The sequence below is a fragment of the Uranotaenia lowii genome, chromosome 1 (genome assembly GCF_029784155.1).
Source record: "Uranotaenia lowii strain MFRU-FL chromosome 1, ASM2978415v1, whole genome shotgun sequence".
Classification (NCBI taxonomy): Eukaryota; Metazoa; Arthropoda; class Insecta; order Diptera; family Culicidae; genus Uranotaenia; species Uranotaenia lowii.
In genome coordinates this window covers 40,437,811-40,463,275 of record NC_073691.1, presented here as the reverse complement: position 1 = coordinate 40,463,275, position 25,465 = coordinate 40,437,811, and the positions used below count along the sequence as shown (strand labels likewise).

General features: G+C 34.9%; 1 protein-coding gene across 1 annotated transcript in view; it reads left to right on the top strand.

The window, feature by feature from the left end:
* LOC129754943 (uncharacterized) overlaps positions 1–25,465 on the top strand; it is a 238,171-nt gene that overhangs the window by 173,570 nt on the left and 39,136 nt on the right. Inside the window, exon 2 of the mRNA XM_055751213.1 lies at positions 20,217–20,370. Coding sequence (XP_055607188.1) covers positions 20,217–20,370 — 154 coding nt within the window. The remainder of the gene's footprint in view (positions 1–20,216; positions 20,371–25,465) is intronic.

Sequence of the window (25,465 nt, the reverse complement as noted above, 5' to 3'; positions counted from 1 at the left end):
TTTGAGAATCAAGAAGCGGTACCATAGAAGTAAAATAGAAGAGTCAAAAAAAAGTTCCATAAAAGTGATAGCTTCCATATCCCTACACACTGGGTGCTATCCCGCAATGAAGCCGAGAGAAAATTGGAAACTATTGAATGGAACAATTCGATTGATTGATTCCATTCGTGTCGGTCGGTTTTTCGGGGGTGCTACGGAATCCTGCTTCTGGATCATCAAAAATGCGATCCAAGATTTCATCGATGCCAGAACGAGGGAGAAACAAGTGGCTCGCATCATCATCATCGGATTCGATCGGTGATGTACAGAAAGGGTGAAATTTTCCAAATGCCAGTAATTGCATCAGCTTTCCTCGGATCGGATAGTTTTCGCTGGGCAGCCGGCGTTAGACCAATCAATAAAGACGGGTTTGAATGCAGGATGCGATGCATTAAGAAATTAGGAAACGATTGCGATGTTTCATTGCACTACGCTTCGTTCCATGAATGTTTAACTAATGGATGCTTGGTTGCAAAATAAATCTGTAGGATCAGGAAATAAATTATAGAGACCTCGTTCGTTTTTGACAAAAAGCTCGAATTTTTTATGTTGCCAAAATCTAGCGGTTTTTTTTTCTCAATTTCTTTTTACTTAAAACTACAAAAATCTGTTATGAGCTTCAGTCAATATCCGATTATTTTTAGTCTTTTTTTAATTTTTACCATGTTTCTGTTGCATTAAGCACCTTTCTTATTTTATTTATAATTTTTGATTTTTGTTATATTTTCTTTTTTTGTCATTATTCTTAACTTTCTAACTTTTTTCTTGTCAATTTGAGTCTTTGGTTTGTATGTGTTTTTTTTTATTTTATGAAATTTTCATCATTTGATAATTTTCAGTACATTATTTTTTTTATTTTGTTTTGTTGTTGTATTTTATCACCAAACGGGATCTGTAATTACAGATTATTAAAAGAAGAATTATTAGATAAAGAATAGATTATAAGATTAGAATTATAAAAAAATCATCGAAATTTTGATCTAAGTTAAAGGTTGTCTTTTGCTACACCCAAAGGGAATCTGATCAAAGCTCAGTTACTAAGAAGAACGCTTGTGACTGAAGCTGATGAACTCGAGTTCCACAAATAAGGTAAAATATCATTTAACCCTGAAATATTTTTTTTAAATGTTTTTTTTAGTTTTTATTATTCTCTAAAAAAAATGATGCACTTAAATTGTTTGAAATCTTGTACAATACTGAATGAAGCTTTAAAAACATGTGAAAAAAATTAAAGCAAAAGTGAATGAAGGACCTGTGAGTGAAACGCATGGATTGTGTGATGCAAAATTCTTAAACAGATATATTTTCTGGAGATCGAGAGTCATATTCTATTTTTGTGGTAGGAATTCGACTGAAAATAGGTTTTTTTGTTTAGTTTTTCAGATTGTAATCTTGTTATTAGCAAAAACGACATATTTATTTACATTGGCAACGTTTCGACCCTTATTGGATCTTCTTCAGAGACTAAAAATAGTGTTCATCTAGTTGGTTCTGCTGATCAAAATCTATGCTTTCTTAACGAAAAGTTACCGAGTGTTGACTCGGAAAGTCGTTTATAGCTCTGTTTTACGAATAATTGAAGTTAATTCATGTTTTTAGACATAAGGTGCAGTGTTTCGACTTACTGCTTACAGATGTTTTCGGATAAAAATCTGTTTGTCTAGTATTTTTGGGATTAATTTTCCTTTTTTTGTAATTGCTCAAATTTTATTTCGAATTTCATACAAAATTGGATATAAGATTTTCGAAACTCATATAAGTTTTCAATATCAACGCATTCGATATTCCAGAAATAGCAGGGTCAAATTCAACTAAATTAGTACCTTTAAGTTACCGAAAGTGTAGAGATGAACTTTGTCGAATAAAGTTTCATTATTAAACACACTAGCGGCGAACAGAAAAAAACGAGATGTCTCGTATTTGATACGCAATGTGTTAAGATAATAATTTTCTAAATATAATAAAAAAAATCGGAAACCTCCCTGGACTTTGTTTGATTTTAATTTGAAGGTCATGAAATGAGGTCTTTAAAATCCCATTTATAAAAACTTAAAAATAATTTCTTTTATACAATCCAAACATTTTAAAGCTTAAGAGTGGCGATCCAGAATTCAACAACCTAGAATCAGATTCATCATTTCATTTATTCACATTTGATTTCAAATTAGCAAGTCGCATGAACAGTTATAATAATATTAATAATAATAATTTCAAATTGAAACCCAAAACATCAAAATTTAAATTATAGGTTCATGGTTGAAAATCTTGAACAAATCTCAATTCGAAACCAAATCTTGAATTTCAATTCCGAATTAAGAAGCAGAATGAAAAATTCGAATTAATATTTAAAAATTAGATTTCGATTTAGCTTCAGCTCATAAATGAGTTTCACAAGCAAGATATTTATATTGCATTTTATGATTTCATTTTATTTTCATTCATCTACAGGATCTTAACTTTGGAATAGATTTTCGATAAGATTATTTTTCTGTAATTCTCCTGTAAAACAAATTGCTGGAAATTTCATATTTTGTGTGTATTGTTTAACATTTGCAATTGCCGTTTTTCAAAAGACAAATTTCAAACTTAAATCTAAATCCTGATATGAGTTTGCAAGAATCTGATTTGAATCACAAAATTTTAATCTATTACTTTTACTTTTGAATATTTGGTTTTATTTTAGGGTTTCTTTAAAAAGAAAATAATTATATTTTTGAAATGAAGAGTTAATCACCGTAAATTTGTTTTATGAAATTATTTTATCGGCTATATCGGTGAAATTTTATATTCTTTGAGGAAGAATATTTAAGAATTGAAAGAATATAGACGGATAGAAGATTAGAATAAGGTGAAAGATGTTGAAAATGAGCGGAAAGGTAATTTTAATTTGAAAAACTTTTCATCACATTTCATCGATTTGTTCCTCACGGGCCTACTACCTTGCAGTGGTTGAGACAGATAGAATTGTAGCAACCACCACACAATAGTAGGCCTAGCGTGGTTCGTCCCACAAGCGAAACTTGCAGTACGAACGAACAAAAAGATGAAATGTGATCGCTCAGAAAAGCTTCAAATACGACCGAGACACATTTATCGATAGATGCGGTTCTCGGTATTGTATCGAGATCGGCTGTTTGTCTGTGGTGTCATACTGAACGCGTTTCGTCTCGTAGAAAAGAAAAAATCAATTTGTGCCGGTTTTCGTTATTCATAGTTTTAAAGGTTACGTGAAATCGATGGTTTAAGTGTACGCAAATCCAAACAGTGCGAAATTTGAAAGGATGGGCTTTTAAATTAAGATTTATTGTGTTTTTAATTTTCAAAATATTGGTCGTCGGATGACGTGGTGTTTGTTTTTAAAGAATCGGAAGAAAACCGAAAAAAATAAATATAGATGGCACGGAAAAACATCGCATGCGGTTCTGATCTTCGCTAGCGTTAGCGTTTGATTTGGAGATTCTCACCACCAACAGACATAACAAGCTAAGTACACTCTGTAGCAAATTCTTTAGTTAACTTTTGTATGAGTACGAAAACTTCGCTATCTGCCTCCCTGATACATAACAATTGATTGAAATTTCGATATAAATATATGAACTTTTCAGAACACACTGAAATTTCCCCTCGGTTTTGCTTGTATAAATTTCGTTTCTTATAGTATCCATTTCAGATTTAAAAAAAAAATTCCTTTTTTTTTATAATTCAACAAAGTATAACGACTAGTGAAATATGCATGTTTGTTCCCACTATTTTGTTCAGTTTAGAAGATAACTTTTCCGATTGTGATTTCTTGAAAAAGTGATTTCTGCTGACGTTGTACATCGAAGCTCTGTTGATAGTCGAAAACTTTATATAGATGGCACTTAAAGCAAGCTACAGGGAAAGTTTCGTTAGCGTTAGCATTAAACAAGCTCTTAATTCTACAGTATACCTTGAGGCGCATTTTGAGACCAGGAACTGAAAATATGTGGTTTAGATCAGCTAGTCGAAATAGTTAAGGTTTTATATTTGTCATAATATGAAAGATTATTCGTTGTCCCGGATTCTATTGTAAGTAATTGTAGTGTATTGATTTGTGTGATCTATAAAGAACAATATTCAAACATATTTATTTAATTTCATTTGGGGCCCTCAGGATCAGAGGAGTGCAAATGGAAATATCATCAGTTCAGTATACTTATGATTCCACTCTCAATCTATATCCGAAGGGAAACTCTGATTTTTAATAAATCTTTTTTTCATTTTGTAATTACTCGGATTCGGAAAAATACATGAGAAATTTAGCACCTTCAGATAACTTTGAAGCGCGTTTCCTCGAAACTATTAATTGAGTAAAAACGTCCGTTTTTAAGCGCCTCATAGCTGGTCGGGTAAAGATGAGAAGCATGCAGCTAAGAATAAATAACTATCAGAGACAAAAATATATAAAAACTTTTGAATCTTAATCGTAGAAATAAAGTGATAGGAGAGAATCCATGCCCAAGATTTGTTTATAATTTTTCTTCATGGAATTAAAGTTAAAAGGCGACCTGTAACAAACAATGTTTTATTTATATTCTTCTTTTGTTTCTTTGTTTTGTATAATGTTATGAGGTCTTGTTGAATGTTAGATCTAAACAAGAAATTTAAAAAATTCATATCATGAGGCAAACACTTCAAACTTTCTAAGAGTGAACAACTATTTAATAACTATCTTTTCATTTTTTTTTTGTTCTGAGATAGTCTAATTGAACCAAATCCGGTCAAGTTTTATTTAAATAAAACCGTTTAAAGAGCATAGATATTGAGTAGGTCATTCATTTCTGAAACTTCAAACAGCTGATTGGAAGTTTATAGTAGTAAAGCTTAATATTTACGCATCGTTCAAAATTTAAGAAATTGGTTTAAACTCATTGAACTGTCAAGTAGCCCAGATAAATCTAGTTACAATTAAACTTATTTATACGAGGATCCTGATACATGATATGCTATTCAAAGAAGGAAATACATTAAATTCTTCATAAAAATTAAGTTAAAAAATCAATGCGCTTTTTCAATCTATTGAAATAGTAGGAAAAACATGTAAAAAGGAGAAAATTGTTAAAGAATTCATGAAACGGTTATATTTCACTTCATAATAAAAAATGAAAAATACCGATTACAAAATACATGGAAAGATACAAAAAACAAATATTGAAATATTCAATATCATCAAAATATTTCGTATTCTCAGAAAGACTTAAAAAAAGGTAAAACTGAAACAAAGTTTAGTTGCTATTCAGAACAAGTCAATTCAATGGAACAATAATGAACAAAATTAAATATTTCGAACTTTTTGCTCTTAAAGAATTTGAAAAATACAATGGACATTTAAAAAATATTTTCTTATCTCTAAAAAAAAAGTTTTTATAGAATGAACTTTAAAGCTGATTCATTGATTAATCAACCATTCAACTGTATTCGAATTATTGCGTCGATGTTCTAAAGGTACTGTAGGGTAGAAATAATAACCGCACTTAAACATCATGTGAAAACGCAAAAGTAAGTTTAGAAGTTTTAACCACATTTTTAAAAAAAATCTGTTCATTCAATGTGCAAAATAGAACCAAGAGATTTTAAGAGAAACGTACAGTGAATCAAACGAACTAAGATTTTCAAATTAACACATATTTTTTATGTAGCCGCAGGAATAATAGGATCAATGCACTCGTCAAAAGTGTCTCCGGATCAAATCCTTTTACCCACACTTCCAAACAAAATTATTTGCTAGGATGCAGAGGTGACCTCGGTCCTAAAGCGCAAATTTATGTCTTTCATCCCTTTCTATATTTTTCCTATCTATCTATTGACTACTAGGACGTGGCCGGCGCCGTTATTGATGTTTAAAGAGAGAGCATCAGTTTTGTTCATTGTGAATGTGCTGTCAATCCCAGACACCATTCTTTTGGCCTCTGGACAAAATTGATGGCCTCGGTCAATCACGGAGTAGCAACCATTGGCGATGTGGAATCCGTTCTACTGAGCCACGCTTGCGATCATGGAATTCGAAATGCGATTGTGTTCAATACAATTCAGTATAATGAAACAAACTTTTGGATACAAGAAGTCGAAGTTAATCAAGGATAATTTATTTCATTAAAATTGTTTGTAAAACATTTCGGGTTTCATGGTTAAAGGTGGATGTGAGTAGTCAATCAAGCTAAGCTAAGATGCGGTTCTCGGTATTGTATCATTACGTGCGGTCTAGTAAACACATTTCATTACATCGGTAGATAGCCTAGTATCGGACCATCGACCGTAGCGCGAATAGTCAAAAAAAACCGTACTAGACCGCACGTAATGATACAATACCGAGAACCGCATCTATCGATAAATGTGTCTCGGTCGTATTTGAAGCTTTTCTGAGCGATCACATTTCATCTTTTTGTTCGTTCGTACTGCAAGTTTCCGCTTGTGGGACGAACCACGCTAGGCCTACTATTGTGTGGTGGTTGCTACAATTCTATCTGTCTCAACCACTGCAAGGTAGTAGGCCCGTGAGGAACAAATCGATGAAATGTGATGAAAAGTTTTTCAAATTAAAATTACTCTTCCGCTCATTTTCAACATCTTTCACCTTATTCTAATCTTCTATCCGTCTATATTCTTTCAATTCTTAAATATTCTTCCTCAAAGAATATAAAATTTCACCGATATAGCCGATAAAATAATTTCTGAAAATAATTATATGTTATGTTTTTGAGCAAATTCAAAGATTCAATTTTTTACTAAAGGTTTCTTTAAATAAACATAACTTACTATTTAAAAGATTTAAGGATTAATATTCAAAAGTTTCTATTATAAACGAAAAACTGTTAGGTAATTTAAAATAACTTAAAATTGAATGATCAAATAGTATAATTAACTCTTTTTAATTTGAATAATTGAATTGTTTGGGAACAAATAAAATTGCATAAAATTGGTCATGTTTTTCTTACTTTTTGTTTGCATTTTTGTTCTAAAACATAAATTCATATTAACATTTCATATAAACATTCATAAAAAACATATAAATAGGGGAAATAATAAAAAATGCAATAGTTTTTGTTTCTGATACGAAGTACATTATCACTAAGTATTTCAAATGTTTTTGCAATTGGATTTGATAGAAAATTGGATTTAATTTTTTAATTTTTCTCTCACTTAGTTGGAATGTTATTAAAATTGCTGTATGTGAACAATAAATTTTTAAAAATTGTTTTTTTACATCTGTTATCGGATACGTGGTTTAGACTTTGAGCATCTAGAACTTAAAAAGTTTGAAAACTTTAAGTTTGTAATGATTTTTCCAAGCGCTACATTTGCATTCGATCATCTGAATTCGTAAGATCGAATAAAAAATCTGATGAAAAAAACATTTTATTTTTGAAATTTTCTTATGAACGTTCCTTTGTTTCCTTTCATAAATTCCCTGTTTTCATCTTGGAACCTTCATTCCACCTTCCTTTAACCATTAGTTCAAATGATTATTAAATAAGTCCGTCTGAATGTTTTTATGTTAAAATATTTGATTTTTTTAAGTGTTCAGTTTTTAGAAGTCAGCTGGTTTTATTTTTCAAAGCATTGTATAAAATTTCCAATATTATCCTGTTTCAGATTTTTAACAGGGTTATTATGTTCTGATACCTCAATTCGATTGTATGCTCTGACAACCACTCGTGTGGAATACTTTTTAACTTCTTTTCTCGCGTTTTTTTTTGTTCAAATCAATATTAACAATAAAATCATTTTAAAATTTGTTTTTCAATTCAAGTCTTTATATTGAACCAAAAAATCAAGCCAAGAATGCTGTTTGTTTCATTTGAACAGGTTAAAATTTTAATCTGAATTTAGTTTTCATTACAAAGAGAATGAGCAAAAATGACCTTTTTTCAAGATATATATTCAATTTTATTCAAAACATATTTTTTCCTGAATTTCAGAACAAATTGCGAAATCTTCATATTTTTCTTGATTGCTTTTAAAAACTTGAAGTGCTAGTTTTTCTTCTTTATTAAACTCTTATTTCCGGATCATTTTTAGTTTATTTCCAATTTTCTATGACAAACTGGGTTAAGTTGTATTCAAAATTAATGCAAATGATTTTTATGGTCTTACGAAATTGAAAAATCCTTTAGAAAAAATTAGAGATTTGTATCAAATATAACTTTTAAGTCGTGTTAGAAAACTCTTGATTGCTGTAAATTCAAAAAGATTCAGATCTCATATTGCAATAATTAAAATGCTTGGTTTTACAGACCACAGCAGGTTATATTAAATGTTATAACTATATTTTTTAATGAGGATCATGGACTTTCGAAGAAAAAGATTGCCTTTCTGTTTAAATATATTCAATTCCAACCAATAGTGGTAGAATTTGAATGGAGAGACTAGTTGTTAATTCTTAACTTTATATTTTTCCACAATTTGAACTGTTCTAATACCTTTGAAATTCAAGTGCTCCAATTATGTTCAGTTATGCTTTGATCTAGATTTGAAATGTCAATGTAAAACCAAAAAGAAACCGAGAGCAAAGAAGTTAGTCTCTCTTCCGTTCCAACCATCCAACCATACGGACATAATAAAGTTTTTCTAAGACACCGTGGTTTAAATAAAATAGTTGAGTTTTGTTACAATAAAATTCGGATTTTTCAATTGTGCCAAGTATCGGAGTTTTAATAAGTTTTCCGGAAAGGCGATTCCAAAACTAGACGTATCATAATTTGGTGCCGTGACCAGGATTGGTCCCCAAAAACCGACGGAACAAAACTCAGGATCCATAACCACACTTGGACCATCGGAACAATTCCCCAGGATTTTTATAATTTACAAGGCCTGTTTTATTACGGGTACATGTGAGTACCATTCCAACAAATTCCCGACATATTTGCGGTGCTTCCTGTGTTCCCTTAATTACTTTCCCAGAAAAACTGACATCGGACAAGGTCGATATAGGATCGATCTTGTGCTACCACGTGTCTCCAATACCAAGTGATTATCCCGATTTGGATAGATTTCCTGCTTTATACGGTACCCCTGCGCATGAAAGAATTGGTTTCCCATAAGGCTGTGGACGGACAACAATTTTGGCGGGTTTTCCAAAAACCTAACCTCATTTCCAAACTCAACAATTTTCCGTGATATTTATCACATTCCTGGTTCCTGGTTCCGGATTAGTAAAAAATACAAGGCCTGTCTTTGGTCAGGCACAGGTGAGTGTCTGTCCAATAATTTACACCGTTAGCAAAAGGTGCTTCCTGGTTTTCCCATACCATTTTAGTGCTGCACGGTTCATCACGAGTCGACATGGCGACAACTGTGGAGAAGAGGCTAGCCAAAACGGAGCTGAAAAGGCGCAATATCATCGCATCGATTCAACGAATTGAGGATTTCCTGCACAACTTCGAACCGGAACGCGACGTAAACGAGCTACCCATACGGATTCACACTTTGGACCTGAAAATGGAGAGCTTCGAAGAGGTGCAAGCGGACTATGAAGGTATGGATGATTCTGATGCGTTTATTGCGGCTAATTCACTGCTCAGGGCTAAAATTGAAGAGCAATATTTCCGAACAAAGGGTGGATTGGTCTCGAAAGTTCCTCCAACAACCTCTAATTCCCCATCGCAACACACAACACAAATGGCAGTCAATATTCCTTCGGTAAAACTTCCCACAATCTCTCTCCCAACTTTCGATGGTGATCTGAACGACTGGCTCACGTTCCACGATTCTTTTAACTCCCTCATACATTCCTCCACTGAAATTCCGAGCATCCAAAAATTCCAATATTTACGCTCGGCACTAAAAGGCGACGCATTGGCTTTGGTAGAATCGCTTACAATCACTTCTGCCAATTACGTGGTGGCTTGGGAATCACTGCTGTCCAGGTATTCCAACAAATATCTCCTAAAGAAAAAACACCTGCAGGCTATAACATCTTTTCCGAAGGTCATCTGCAAATCAACCTCAACACTACGAGCGGTGGTCGAAGATTTCCAACGTCACGTAAAAATCTTACAGCAGTTAGAAGAACCTACTATGCATTGGAGTAGTCTTCTTGTTCAACTTCTTCTTTATCGGGTTGATGATCAAACACAGAAGGATTGGGAGGAAGTAATTTCGGAGGGAAAGGAACCCACTTTTGAAAATTTGGTTGATTTTCTTACAAGAAAAATACGCACCTTAGAATCGTTGGCAATATCTTCAGAACAGACGTCGGTAAAGCAATCGAAACCACTTTCACAAGAAAAAACTATAAAACACTCCCAAATCCCATCCATCTCTCGGGTTAACACTTTTTCGGCCACTGATGGTTTTCGTTCAGGATGCCTCGCATGCAAACAGTCCCACCCATTAATAAAATGCCCAGTTTTCGAGAGGATGCATCTGAATGAAAGATTGAACCTGGTTAACCGATCCAAAATTTGCAGTAATTGCTTCAGGAACGATCACTTTGTACGAAATTGTACCTCGAATTTTTCATGTCGCCTTTGCCAAAAACGGCACCACACTTTGCTACATCCTGGATTCGAAACTCCCACAACCACCAATCAAAACTTCCACCCAAATCGGCAAGGGGCACAATATAATCCACCATCTGGTCGTTCGGAATCCAAAGTTAGCAGAAATCCCAACTCCAATTCAACGGTTTCCGCGCACCCCGCTACTGTTCCACCTGGCGTTGACGTAATGTTATCCACGGCGGTCGTCATTTTACTGGATGCTTTTGGCAAACGACATTTTGCGCGCGCACTTCTGGACTCCGGATCTCAATGCAATCTCATGAGTGAAAGGCTTTGTCATCAACTTCGACTCGCAAGAACTCCCATAGATGTACCTATTTTTGGTGTTGGTGAGTCACGAGTAGAAGCAGTTTGCTCTTCGACTACAAAACTACAAACTAGATTGGGCGATTTTGAGATTCCACTGGACTGTTTGGTACTCCGTAACCTCACTGCTAACATTCCTGCTGTGACAGCCACGCTATCAACTTGCACCATCCCAAAGCAAATTACGTTAGCAGATCCGAACTTCAATATTTCCCACGAAGTGGATTTGATTTTGGGCGCAGAACATTTCTTCGCATTCCTGAAAGGTGGCCGGATTCAATTGGAAAATTCATCCTTGATTCTAATTGAAAGTATTTTCGGATGGTTAATTTCTGGTAAAAATTCCAATCGCAATACAATACAAGCTATTTCCTGCAATATTTCCTCGCCAGAGTCAATTAATCGCTCCGTGCAAAAATTTTGGGCTATTGAAGAAGTGGATCCAGCGGTTCCAATGCCAAAGGATGATTTTTGCGAAAACTTTTTCCAACAAACTGTCACTAGGGATGACACAGGTCGATACGTAGTTCAATATCCTAAGAAAGAAGGTTTTTGTTCCATGATAGGAGAATCTTTTGAAAACGCCCGTCGTCGATTTCTTTCTATGGAGAAGAAACTGTCCCAAAACCTTCAGCTCCGAATCAAATACCACGAATTCATGAATGAATATGTGCGAATGGGGCATATGAGACAAATAAGCGAAAACGAACCTGAACCTCAGTGCAAATTTTACCTTCCTCATCATGCGGTACTAAAAGAGTCGAGCACAACAACAAAACTTCGTTGTGTTTTCGACGCATCGGCAAAGACTAACTCTGGATTTTCCCTTAATGATGCCCTGGTTGTTGGACCTGTTATCCAGGACGATCTCGTCTGCCTTTTGATGAGATTCCGCAAACACAAGTTCGCTCTACTGGCCGATATCGAAAAAATGTATCGCCAGGTCAATATCCACGAAAACGATCGGAACCTGCAGAGAATACTTTGGCGGTTTGACTCGCGAGAACCTATTTCCAAATTCGAGCTCACTACCATCACTTACGGTTTGGCCCCTTCCTCATTCCTTGCCACCCGAACCCTGCACCAGTTGGCTGCCGACGATGGTCACTCATATCCACGAGCTGCGGTGGCCCTGAAGGAAGATATGTACATGGACGATTTCATCAGTGGCGGAGCATCGATAGCAGAAGCAGTGCAGCTACGCGAGGAGATGGACGCACTAGCTTTGAAAGGGGGATTCCCTCTACGTAAATGGTGTTCAAATGAAGCAGCCGTTCTGGTGGGAGTTGAATTAGAAAATTTGGCATCACAAATTCCACACACCTTCGATCCTGCGGAGTCGATAAAGACGTTAGGAATGTCTTGGGTTCCATCCACATACCAGTTTCGTTTCGAATTCATCCCGAATATGCATCAAGGACTAATCACGAAAAGGGGTATTCTTCCCTGCATTGCTCGCTTGTACGACCCACTTGGCCTTATTGCACCCATTGTAGTACGAGCCAAGATCCTGCTACAAAATTTATGGACAATTAATATTGGTTGGGACGATGAAGTACCAGAACAAATTCAATCAAGGTGGACTAATTTTCTGAAAGATTTGCCTAATTTAGCTGATTTCCGAATCGATCGTTATGCTTTTCAAGAGGGAGAAATTGAATTGCATTGCTTTGCGGATGCGTCCGAATCTGCATTTGGTGCATGCATTTATGCGAGAACTGTAAATCCGATGGGACATGTGAAAGTATTGCTTATTGCAGCTAAGTCCAGAGTTGCCCCCTTGCAAAAACGAAGTTTGCCACAACTAGAGCTCTGCGCAGCACAAATTGCTGTTCAGCTGCACTCTAAAGTCCACTCAGCTTTAAAAATCAATATCACCGATTCCTATTTTTGGTCCGACTCCACCGTGGTCTTATATTGGATCCGATCCCCTTCACATAAATGGAAAACATTCGTTGCCAATAGGGTGGCCGATATCCAAAAACAATCCAACCCATCGAACTGGAATCATGTTCCCGGGCACTGCAATCCTGCCGACTTAGTGTCTCGGGGGACATCTGTAAACCAACTACTGAACAGCGGCTTATGGTGTAATGGTCCTGACTGGCTACAGCGAGAGAAGGAGTGGGCCCCCACAGATAATCACCCAGCCAGACGTTCCGGAGAGTCAGTTGGAGTTCAAGATTTCCGCTATTGTTGCCCAACCATCACCACCACCCAACACAATCATTACCCGTTTCTCTAGATATGACCGAATGTTGAGATCCATAGCCTATTGCTTGCGTTTTGCCAGAAACACTTGGGAGAAAATGTTATCACCATCGTCTCACTTATCAGTTGAGGAGATTGAGCTTTCGAAATCTGTCTTGATAAAGATTGTTCAAAGGGAAAGTTACGAAGAAGAAATAAAAGCACTCAAGAGAAAGAACTCCGTGGGGAAGCGCTCTAAACTTAAACTTCTGAACCCATTTCTCGACTCTGATGGAATTATTCGTGTTGGTGGCCGGCTGCAGCTCCTGAGTGGTCCATACTCCGCCAAACATCCAATTGTCTTGCCTGGATTCCACCACTTTACCAGATTGCTCCTGATAAATTATCACGAGAGGTTGTTGCATGGAGGGAATTCCCTCACCCTTGCCACCGTCCGCGACGAATTTTGGCCCGTGAATGGGAAAAGAGCCGTGAGAAGCATCATTCGCTCTTGTTATCGCTGTACTCGAACCAATCCACACCCCATGAGCCAACCCACTGGGCAATTGCCCCTAGCCCGAATTACTCCAAGTCGCCCATTTCTGCACACCGGCATAGATTATTGTGGGCCTGTTTTTGTAAAGTACCCCAATCGCAGAGCCAGCCCAATCAAAGCCTACATAGCCATATTCGTGTGTTTTTCGACCAAAGCAGTTCACATCGAACTGGTCGGTGACCTTACCACTGCTTCTTTCCTTTCCGCACTTCGCCGCTTCGTCTCTCGACGAGGTCGGCCTCTCCACATCTATTCCGACAATGCCACCAATTTCTCGGGAGCCAAGAATGAGCTCAATGCCCTCTTCGACATGCTTCACAATGGTATCGAAGCAAAACAAATAGCCTCCAGTCTCGCATCAGAACGCATCCAGTGGCACATGATTCCGCCGCGCGCTCCCAACTTCGGAGGATTGTGGGAGGCTGCGGTTAAGGTTGCCAAACGTCATCTTATCCGTCAAGTTGGAACTACGACGCTTTTCTTCGAAGATTTGGTGACCATCCTGACGCAGATTGAAAGCTGCATGAATTCCCGCCCGCTCTGCCAAATGTCCGAGGATCCAAACGACTACGAGGTGTTAACTCCAGGTCACTTCTTGACTGGAACATCGCTTCAAGCCCTGCCGGATTTGAATTGGTCAGACGTTCCCACAAACCGTCTCAACCGATTCCAATTAATCGCCCAAAGGACGCAGCAGTTTTGGTACCTATGGAAGACTGAATATCTTCGAGATTTGCATCGATTGATCGTCACTGACCCTGTGCGTGTTGAGCTACGTGTCGGCCAAATAGTCATTCTACGAGATCAACAGTTACCCCCGATTCGTTGGCCACTAGCTCGCATCGAAATGCTTCATCCCGGCGAGGATGGAATAACCCGAGTAGTTACTTTGCGCACATCAACTGGAAGTTTCAAGCGGAGTATCAGCATGATTTGTCCGTTGCCGAACGAGGAATTCTACCCTGATGCAGCCCAAGATGACAACGAGGTTATCCCCGATCCAGCAAAGAATGAAGACATCGAAGAAAATGTTAAAATTAAGTGAATAACTGTGAAATGGCACATTTCAGGTGGCCGGCTTATGTTAATTCTTAACTTTATATTTTTCCACAATTTGAACTGTTCTAATACCTTTGAAATTCAAGTGCTCCAATTATGTTCAGTTATGCTTTGATCTAGATTTGAAATGTCAATGTAAAACCAAAAAGAAACCGAGAGCAAAGAAGTTAGTCTCTCTTCCGTTCCAACCATCCAACCATACGGACATAATAAAGTTTTTCTAAGACATCGTGGTTTAAATAAAATAGTTGAGTTTTGTTACAATAAAATTCGGATTTTTCAATTGTGCCAAGTATCGGAGTTTTAATAAGTTTTCCGGAAAGGCGATTCCACAACTAGACGTATCACTAGTATTAAATCACAGAATTTCAACATATTGAGGACTAAATCTGAAGTATATTGACTTTTACTTTACAATTTTTGTTATCCTGAGCATATCTGCTTTGAAATGAGAAATTTATTTTTCAAAAATATTATAATAAATCAATTACAAACGTTAAATCAATTTGAGAGTTTGATTTCTGCACATTTTATCCATTTGCTGTTAAAATCAGGCTAAAAAATTTCTGAAATCTCGTGTGTATGTTTTTTGTGGTTCTGTGATACAAATATCCCAAAAAAAAAAATTAAATTTTGTCATTTTAATGTTCTCATTAGTTAAAAAAAAAATTATCGCCCTAGTTTTATAAATAGAAGCTAATTATTCAATTAAAAAATTCAATGTTCTTTTAGAAGTAAATCAATAATTTTTTAATTTCTCCTTAAATTTCAATTCATGATGTATGACATTAGAAACCAAAAACGGTTGTTACTTTCATTAAATTTCGGCTCAATTTTCAGACGCCATTAAAATTAAAGTGATTTTTTTTCTTAATAGATAGTGAACATATAAACGATTCCATAATGGTATTATTCATGGAAATCGATTCAAAATTTTTTAGATACAGCCTAAAAGTTATCCGTGTCGATATGACCTTAACTTGCTAATTATCCTTGTTTTTCAACCACAAAAGAAAGCTAAGCTGAAAAATGTGAAAAAAAACATCAAAGACATACATCGACTCGTTTGCAGAAGAGAGTGAATCAATTTGTGCACTTTTTTGACAAAATTGTAGAAGATTACAAAAAGTTACCAATGAAAGTTTCTAACTCAACGAACAACTTTTGCAAAGATCCCGAGTAATTTAGACTTCTGAGAAAAAAGTTTTAGTTGTATTCTTATTGTATATTATTCTCAATTTATCAATTTAAGAAATTTTAAATTAAATTGAATCTTAGATATTTCTTAAAACGTAGGCCAAATAATTTTGCTGTCTTCAACAGAATTGTTAAATGAGTTGAAATCTTCTATATCAAACTCCTTAATATTTTCATTAGCCGGGTCAGGATAAGTTGTAATCTTATATATCTAGTTTAATTTCTAAAATTTGTCTAGAAAATCTAGACAAAATCTACATGCCATATCACTTAAACAAGAGCTGATAGACAAAATATGGCAAACCATTCGAATTTATTGCGCCAAAATCTTCCAAAAACAGATGTTTAATCAAAGGCATTAAAAATGATGTTCTCTAGTGTTAGTTCATAATAGTGAATTTAACATAAATGGAAAGATCTGGCTGTCAATAGTTTAGGCTAAGGTTGCCAGAATTTTATCAACATTTTTACGTTACATTTTGATTTTTTAATGATTTGAAAAATAAAGCGAATAAATCCGGGCAAAATTTTGGGCCGGACTACTCCAAAATTTTGTATAAATTATTCGGGCAAACAGAGCAATCTGGCAACCTTAATCTAGGCTAAGGTTGCCTGATTGCCCGATTTTATCCGGGATAGCTCGGAAATTTAATAAAAAAAAAATTGAGGATAGACTAATCTAGCACAATAGCCTGGGATTTCATTGAAAATAGCTCAATTTTTTTCCGGATTTGTTCACTTTACTTTTCAAAACAAAATTAAACTTTGTAGTTAAATTTTTTTTTATCATGCTTCAACAACGAAACAAGTCTTATAAAAATACTCATGAAAAGTTTGTTTGGAGCCTTAAGAACGTTTTAAAATCTGCTGTTGAGTTTTGATGAAAACAAAAAAAAAATCCATGTGTTTTATTTCTGTTGAGTTATTCCTGGGTTTAAAAAAAAATTGTCTGCATATTGCCTGGATTTTTGATTGTTATTTTCCAAAATCAAATGTTAATTTTGACAGATTTTTAGATATAAAAAGCCCGAATTTGTATAGCCTGGAAATGAGCTGAAAAAAAATATGGAAACCTTAGTCTAGACAGTTTCTAATTTATGAAAATGTGAAATAATTTTTTTGTATAGTTGAAACAGATTATTTGAAAATTTGTTCAAAAGCGTTATTTTTACCCTACCTGATTTTTTGTGAGAATTAGAAACTGTATTATTGTTCAAACATTTTAGCTCAGTTCTTGTAGAAATGGCGTATATTTTTAGAATTTTTTACCACCTTGATTCCAAAACCGTTTGCAACGCTTTTTCGAATATACATTTTTTAGGCTATCTATTCTATCATTAATTTTGGTTCGTATATTTTTTTTTATTGTGATCCAATGGTTTGCTCGTTCAACTATTTTTATCGCAAAAGGAAGTGAATCAAGCTTTAATATTTCAATTCAAAATTCTTCGAGCACAGAATTAAATTGAAAAATTCCAAATAAATCTCTTTGAGAAAACAGTTATTAAAAAATTGTCAATAATTGTTTTTTATTTTTAATTATTGTAAGTTTTGAACTAACATGAATACAATGTTCATTTGTTTTTTGAGACACTCACAGCGTACATTTTTTACTTATTTTTTTTTTGTTTTTGTTCCTTTCGAAGTTATAGTCAAGTTTTAATTTTTCTTAAATTAAAATTCGAACAAGTGGATCCAGAAACAAAGTACTACATTTTTAAGCTTCATCTGAGTACTACAAACTCAGACAGAAATCATTTGGCTCAACGAGCTCGTTTTTTTTCAGTGTGGTTGGCATAAATTTTGTTGGATTGTTAATTTTCAACGAGAAAATAGAGAATTCTTGTCAATATTGAAATTATATCATGTTTCAAATGAACATAAATTTATCAATATTCAAGTGTAGTCAAACCACATTGAAATTTATCAGCTTTTCAAATAAAATTTAACAAAAAATATTCCTTTAAAAATTGCCAAAAAGTTTAAACATTGTTTAAAAGAATATCTTTTATGATCAAATATTCTGCAAAAAATACCAATTCATTGTTTTTTGGATGTTGCAACTTCTATCAAATGACATCTAAACAGATAGTTCATTCCTTGAAAAGATATGACAGAAATAATGACAAGAATCTGTATTATTTCCGATGAAAATTGCCGATTCTGCTGTTCCAAAGCTGTTCCAGAATACCATAAGAATTTTCTCCTGTATGTCATGAATTTCTTTTAATTATCTCTTTATTAGTTAGAACACTAAAATTTATCTAAGTATCCTGAGTTGATATTGCGGGTGTTTAAAACTTGTTTCTCTAGACAAAAAATATTCTCAATTGTTTTTGTTAATGTTTTTGATAAAAAGTTTTTGATTCTTTTGTTTTTATTTTTTGTCATGAAATGTGAACTTCATTCCAGATTCCTGTATTTCAAGTTCATTTTTAAAAGTTTGAAAATTTCAATACCAAATGCAAGAACACGTCATAAATTTTGATTTGGAAGTTTATGTGATTTGTTATCGAATATGAATTTTTGATTTATTATATAAATCCTTAATAAATTTAAAGGATTTGTAGTAATAATGTTTTTTAGATTTAATATCTACTTTTGATTTCCATGATTTCCAGATTGTCAATGATTTTAAATTATTTTATCACAAATAAATAAAACCTGAATAACTGATACAAAATATAATTTTCAAATAAAAGTTCCGTTTTTCTTATCTATTATTATTTAATTAATTTCGAAATCTTTATTCTGTGTTTATATCAACTATAAAATCAAATGTTTATTTCATGAGTTTGTTGGAATCTTTGTGTATTTTTTCGGTTTTTTTTATTTTTTTTTTATTTTAGTTTTTTTTTATAGCGATATGTTTTGATCTTGCTTCAGATTTTCTATGCTGATTTAAAGTGCTTTACATTTTCAATGATAAAACCGATACTTTTTGAGCTTTTTTTTCTTTGAAGTCGAAGTTCTGTTAACTTAATTGTATTTACAAAAATCATATCTACAAATGTTCAATTTGAAGTCTTCAAATCGAACAAAAAAAAGTTGAATGGCAAAAATGGAAAATAATTGAGTTAAAATTGCAGATAATCATCAGCAAGTTCGTTCCATTTGAATTCCAAAATAAGCCTAACATCAGATTTTTTATTGTTTTTTATTATAACGAGAACGAGTCAGAAATGTAATTTTTTTTTAAAATATGTTTAAATGTTATTCCAATAATTTTTTTCTGCTTATTGAAATCTTCATTTCTATTCTCATTTGCTTACAAATCCTTTAGGTGTTTGAATTGCTGCTTGCGTAGAACCACAATTCCAGTTTATTCTGAATTTAATTCCAATTTTGGATTATAAGGTCAATAAAGTTGTTTTCAATACTCGTTCAATAATGAGCACGTATTGTTTGACTCATTTAAAAATTCGAAGAAAAAACTAAATTTTTGACTATAAAATTACTGTTATTCTTAAAACTATTGAAGAAAATAAAAAAAATAGAAAAAAAATTTTTTGAAAAAAAAAAAATCTAGACCAGTACACCGATGGACAAAAAGCAACAATTTTCAAATGACAATTGAACCTGTCAACCTAACAGTTCCACAGTTTCGAGGAAATTTCGGAAATCAAATTTGTTTACTATCATCAGGCTTCGTTTCCCTTTAATATTCTTTCCTTTCTAGTTTCCACCCCTACAATTTTCCCATCTCCATAATTTTTTGGTCTCACTGCGATCCACAGCCCTTTTCGGATGATGTTTGCGTAATTTTCAAATTTTGACACCGAAAACGTAAATATAAATCGCACTTTTCGCTGCCGGTTGCCTACATTGCGGGGTACGAACGTTTCCGGGGAATTGTTGTTCCGATTAGTGTCTACTGCCATCTTTCACAGCTCCCACCCTCTTTTTCTGATGCATCGATTTTGCAGCAAAAGCAAAAAGAGGAAAATCACAGCAGATAACATTTGGGGAGCCTGTTTGTTTTGTTTGTGGAAATCACTGATTGTCGACACCGATTGGTGCCATTTTCATTTGCAGCGGCATGCAAATATCCGCATATAAACAGACATTTCGACGACTGAAAAAGGGGTTCCGGGCAATTGAAAATTCATGGCACAGCACAGCGTTCTGGAATATCATTTGCAGCACCGATACAATTAATTTTCACCCAATAAACGAGCACATCGAACTGTTTGCTCAAAGGCAAGCTGAAACGTGGCGCGCGGATTGATTTTCGATTTTCCACTGTCGGATTTCTACTAATGAAAAAAAAAACCCTCCAGAAATAAATCGCTTTCCTCTGCTAAATCATCTAATTCTATCTGTTTTTCATTTGAATCATTTTGCAGAACTAGGTCAGGCCCTGGCGCTCCGGTTGACCGATATCAACGTGCCGGAAATAGTAGACTACCGGACGACGGTGACACTTTCCTGTTCCTACGATTTGGGCGAACATCAGCTCAATTCGGTCAAATGGTACAAAGGGAATCAGGAGTTCTATCGGTAAGTATAATTGTTAAAGTCGCTTAATACATATTCTTTTAATTTTGTATTTAATTTTGAATATCGTAGAACTTTGTTACAATTCCAAGAATTATGCCATATGTTGGATTTAACGATTTCAGCTTTTCCGACGATTTTTGTGTGAAATAAGTTTTCTAGAAAAAAAAAATTAAGGAATCCATACGAAAACACATCGTCTAGTTCGTTTAAAATGGCCAAATTGGACTGTATATGGATTATTTTCTAATTTATTTGAGTATCCTGAAGTGATCTGGATAGAAACGGGTTTCATAAGGTCTCCTAATACCCTTTCTGGTCCATTCTTCAATCGAGGAGCTGCGTCCGCATCAAATTACTAGTGGTTTGGATAAAGCGAAACATGTTGAAAATCTTCTTTTTATGAAAAAATCATTTTGAAGATCCTTCAAAATAAAACCACGTTAGAAAATATAGCTTATGTGTAGGTAGACTTATGAGTTCTAAATTCAGTTGAACGTTCATGTAACCCCTTTTTAATTGTGTAGTATTTTTGCAAGTATTTCGGTTCCAAAACATATATCCTAATTACGTTTCGATGATGAAATATAGTAATGGTTGAATATTCTCTTAGTTATACCAGTTTTAATAAAGAACGTGGACGGAAGAAGTCAAACCAAAATCAAATTGATCTACGTCAAAATATATTCTGGAAAAAATAATAAAACAATTTACATAAATGTATATGAACAGATATAATTTAATGCTGGTCCATTTCAAATGAATTTCTTTGTAATAGAATATTGAAGATCTATTTTTTGTGGATTTAATCTAAACTGTTGCTCTGGATGTTTTTATAATAACTATGGTAGTTGATTTGTTCAAGTTGAAAGTAGATCATTAGGCAAAATTGTCAACGTTTAGGAGTGCAATAAAAAAAAAATGCAACACTTTGTTTTGAGAATCCTTTTTGGATGCATGGATGGAAATTGATGAAATTTCTAATGGAGCTGCCTAGTAATGTCATGTTCACAGGTGCAAATTTATTTTGACGTTCTGTCTAGTCGTTTTTGAAAAAGCGTCCAATGAAAAAATTTTTTACTTCTATTTTTAGGCACCACGGGCACACTCTATAACGAATACTAGGAACCACCCTTCTTCTATCCTCCTTCGACAAAAAACAACGTATTTGACTTTTCACCACTTTATCCCAGTTTTCGTGTAATGGCACAATTCCAGATCCGACCAAAACAGGGTATCAACTTTGTTAAACTTCGCGAAGTTCTATTCAGGGAAAATGATCGCATTTTGAGGGAATCTTCTTTATATATTAAGCTCTTAATAGTGTCAATCGTTATGAAACACTTACTGATTTGCAGCTTCCACACATTAACAGCCTCCTCAAGTACTAGTCATCAAATTTTTTAAACAAAATTTTCCTTGTTTATCTTCTGAAAATCCAGGCGAGAATTTTATAACGAAATTTTTCCGGCTATAAACCTGCTAGATGCTACTAAAGCTGTCAAGTTTGCTGTCTATCGCGAAATTTTCCAGAATAACACCCCGCAAGGGCTCCAAATATTTTGCGCACGATTTGACCACCGTATTTGGTTTATTTTACCGGTGGTTAGCTTTTTTTAACATTGTAGGTATAAAAAAGGCCTGTGTTTATTTAGCTAGACGACCCAGTTTGAAAAAAAATTATATTTTTTTCACTATCCCAATTGAAATTTTTGCATAGTGCTTGATGAAACTACTCACAATACTGAACTTCATGAAACCAATTATCTTCATTTTTATGCAAATTTTAGCTCATTGTTGAATACTCTAGGTCCTTTAGGGTCAAAAAGTTTATTTTCAGCAATTTCAGGCTCTTCCACTGGGACTCACCTGAATTTTCGACAAAACTACCCAAACATTTTGGTCAATGAGCTTCCTCATTTGAAGCTTTCTCAAAAACCATTGACAGGCCGTCACAAAAATTTCCACATGTTAACATCACATTTGAAGGTGAAAATTCAATCAATTTTCATTTTTGCATTCACAAGTTATTGAAAAAACTGTTGCAATTTTTTCGAATGCACTCCCTAAACTTATTTATAGGTAGTTCCATTTTGTTTAAGCACGATTTTGATACGACTCTGCTCATTCCGGATGACGTTTAAGCAGCTTATTTCTGTCGTGTGTTGTTTTCTACAGTTAAACTTAAAACTCTGTGTATCGTAAGCTACAGGTTTCAAAATTTTCGTGAAAATAAGAACCATTTTTTCAGAAAACGGCGAAAATACTGCACAAATGGTATACTTTCAGTGTTAGTCAGTTGGAGGAAATGGAAGAAGTATGCATGTGCAATGCGTTTCTCAAAAATAGAGGGGAAGAGTATTTGGACGGGAACCAAGTCCGGTGAACAAAACTTTGGATTTGGATGTTATGCGTGCTTACGTCAGTAAGAAGACTGCCTTAGTTCAGGAGTCAAAAACAAGTCACTTCTGTCAAATCAAGAGCTCGTAATATGTTCAATTACTGTGTGGAAAATCGGTGAAAAATCATCGTCATGAAACCTATTGCAAATTTGATTACAAAACGCTTTCGGGTGACCAGTATTACACTGTTCGGGATGGCCAAAGTATTGACAAAACGATGACATCAATTTAAAAAAAAATCGGTGGAAATGCAATGGATTCTCAAGGCATATCCAAACATGGCATGCATTCCAAGCCGTTTGTGCATACTGATATAATAAAAACAACAGTTGTTAACGTCTGATAAATAGCACCCGGTTTAGCGCCTGAACCGTTGCGTGCATATCACCCGATACTGTTTTTACCTTATTTTACACCAGTTCCCTATTGAAAGGATACGATGGCTTAGTACCAACCCAACAAAGCCCAGGTCGTACCGAATGAGATGAATCCTCTTTATTGTTCTTAATCGAGGCAATTAAAAGCAATCATCTGAAGCCTGCAGATTCCATCGAAAGCTTTCCAAATACTATATAAAGGTTGTCAAAATCATTTCATCTCAAAGGATTTGCTCCCAAGTTGTGCTTATACTGTTCATTTTAAATTGTGCTTTGACATAATGGGACACCCTGTTTTCATTTGAAAATGAATTTCGGTCTGTCTGTCTGTCTGTCCGTTCCCTATAGATTCGGAACCGACTGATGCGATTTACTTAAAACTTGCAACTTGCAAATAAAACCAGATTTTGTATGGGAGGGTATTGGGTACTGGAAATATTTCTATGAATATATGGTACCCCTTCCTCCTTTCCATTGAGAAGATTGGAAGGGGAGAGGGGGGCTCTTCGCCTCACATTTTTTTTACATGACCCGAGACTTAATAAAGCTAATACACCTAGGTCTTTTTTTACACTGATATACGTACCGCGTAAAAAAAACCGTGTAAAAAAAAACCGTGTTAATTCCCGAAAACCGTGTAAAAAAAACCGTGCTAATTGCGGAAAACCGTGTAAAAAAAGACCTTTAAATTTATGCAGCTTTGAAACTTGAAACAATAAGACATGTAACTAGACACTTTAGACCTTAGACCTGACACCTGAGACCTGAGATTTGAGACCTGAAACTTGAGACTTTATACTTAAGACATGAGACCTGAGATCTGAGACTTGCGAACTGGTACCTTAGACTTGAGACCTGACAATTGAGACATGAGACCTGAGAACTGATACGTGAGACCTGAGACTTTCGACATGACACCTGAGACCTGAGATCTGAGATCTGAGACCTGAGACCTGAGACCTGATACCTGAGACATAAGACATGAGACATTAGACCTGAGACCTGAGACACAAAACATGAGACCTGAGACATTAGACATGAGACATGAGACATGAGACCTGAGAAATGAGACCTGAGACATGAGACCTGAGACATGAGACATGAGACATAAGAAATGAGACATGAGACATGAGACATTAGACATTAGACATTAGACATTAGACATTAGACATTAGACATTAGACATTAGACATTAGACATTAGACATTAGACATTAGACATTAGACATTAGACATTAGACATTAGACATTAGACATTAGACATTAGACATTAGACATTAGACATTAGACATGAGACATTAGACATTAGACATTAGACATTAGACATTAGACATTAGACATTAGACATTATACATGAGACATAAGACATGAGACATGAGACATTAGACCTGAGACAATAGACGTGTGACTTGAGACATGAGACATTAGACATTAGACATGAGACATTAGACATCAGGCATTAGACATGAGGCATGAGACATGAGACATGAGACATGAGACATGAGACATGAGACATGAGACATGAGACATGAGACATGAGACATGAGACATGAGACATGAGACATGGGACATGAGACATGAGACATGAGACATGAGACATTAGACATGAGACTTGAGACATGAGACATTAGACTTGAGACGTGATACGTGAGACATTAGACAGTCTCATGTCTTATGTCTCATGTCTCATGTCTCATGTCTCATGTCTCATGTCTCATGTCTCATGTCTCATGTCTCATGTCTCATGTCTCATGTCTCATGTCTCATGTCTCATGTCTCATGTCTCATGTCTCATGTCTCATGTCTCATGTCTCATGTCTCATGTCTCATGTCTCATGTCTCATGTCTCATGTCTCATGTCTCATGTCTCATGTCTCATGTCTCATGTCTCATGTCTCATGTCTCATGTCTCATGTCTCATGTATCATGTCTCATGTCTCATGTCTCATGTCTCATGTCTCATGTCTCATGTCTCATGTCTCATGTCTCATGTCTCATGTCTCATGTCTCATGTCTCATGTCTCATGTCTCATGTCTCATGTCTCATGTCTCATGTCTCATGTCTCATGTCTCATGTCTCATGTCTCATGTCTCATGTCTCATGTCTCATGTCTCATGTCTCATGTCTCATGTCTCATGTCTCATGTCTCATGTCTCATGTCTCAAGTCACACGTCTATTGTCTCAGGTCTAATGTCTCATGTCTCATGTCTAATGTCTAATGTCTAATGTCTAATGTCTAATGTCTAATGTCTAATGTCTAATGTCTAATGTCTAATGTCTCATGTCTCAGGTTTCAAGTCTCATGTCTGATGTCTCAT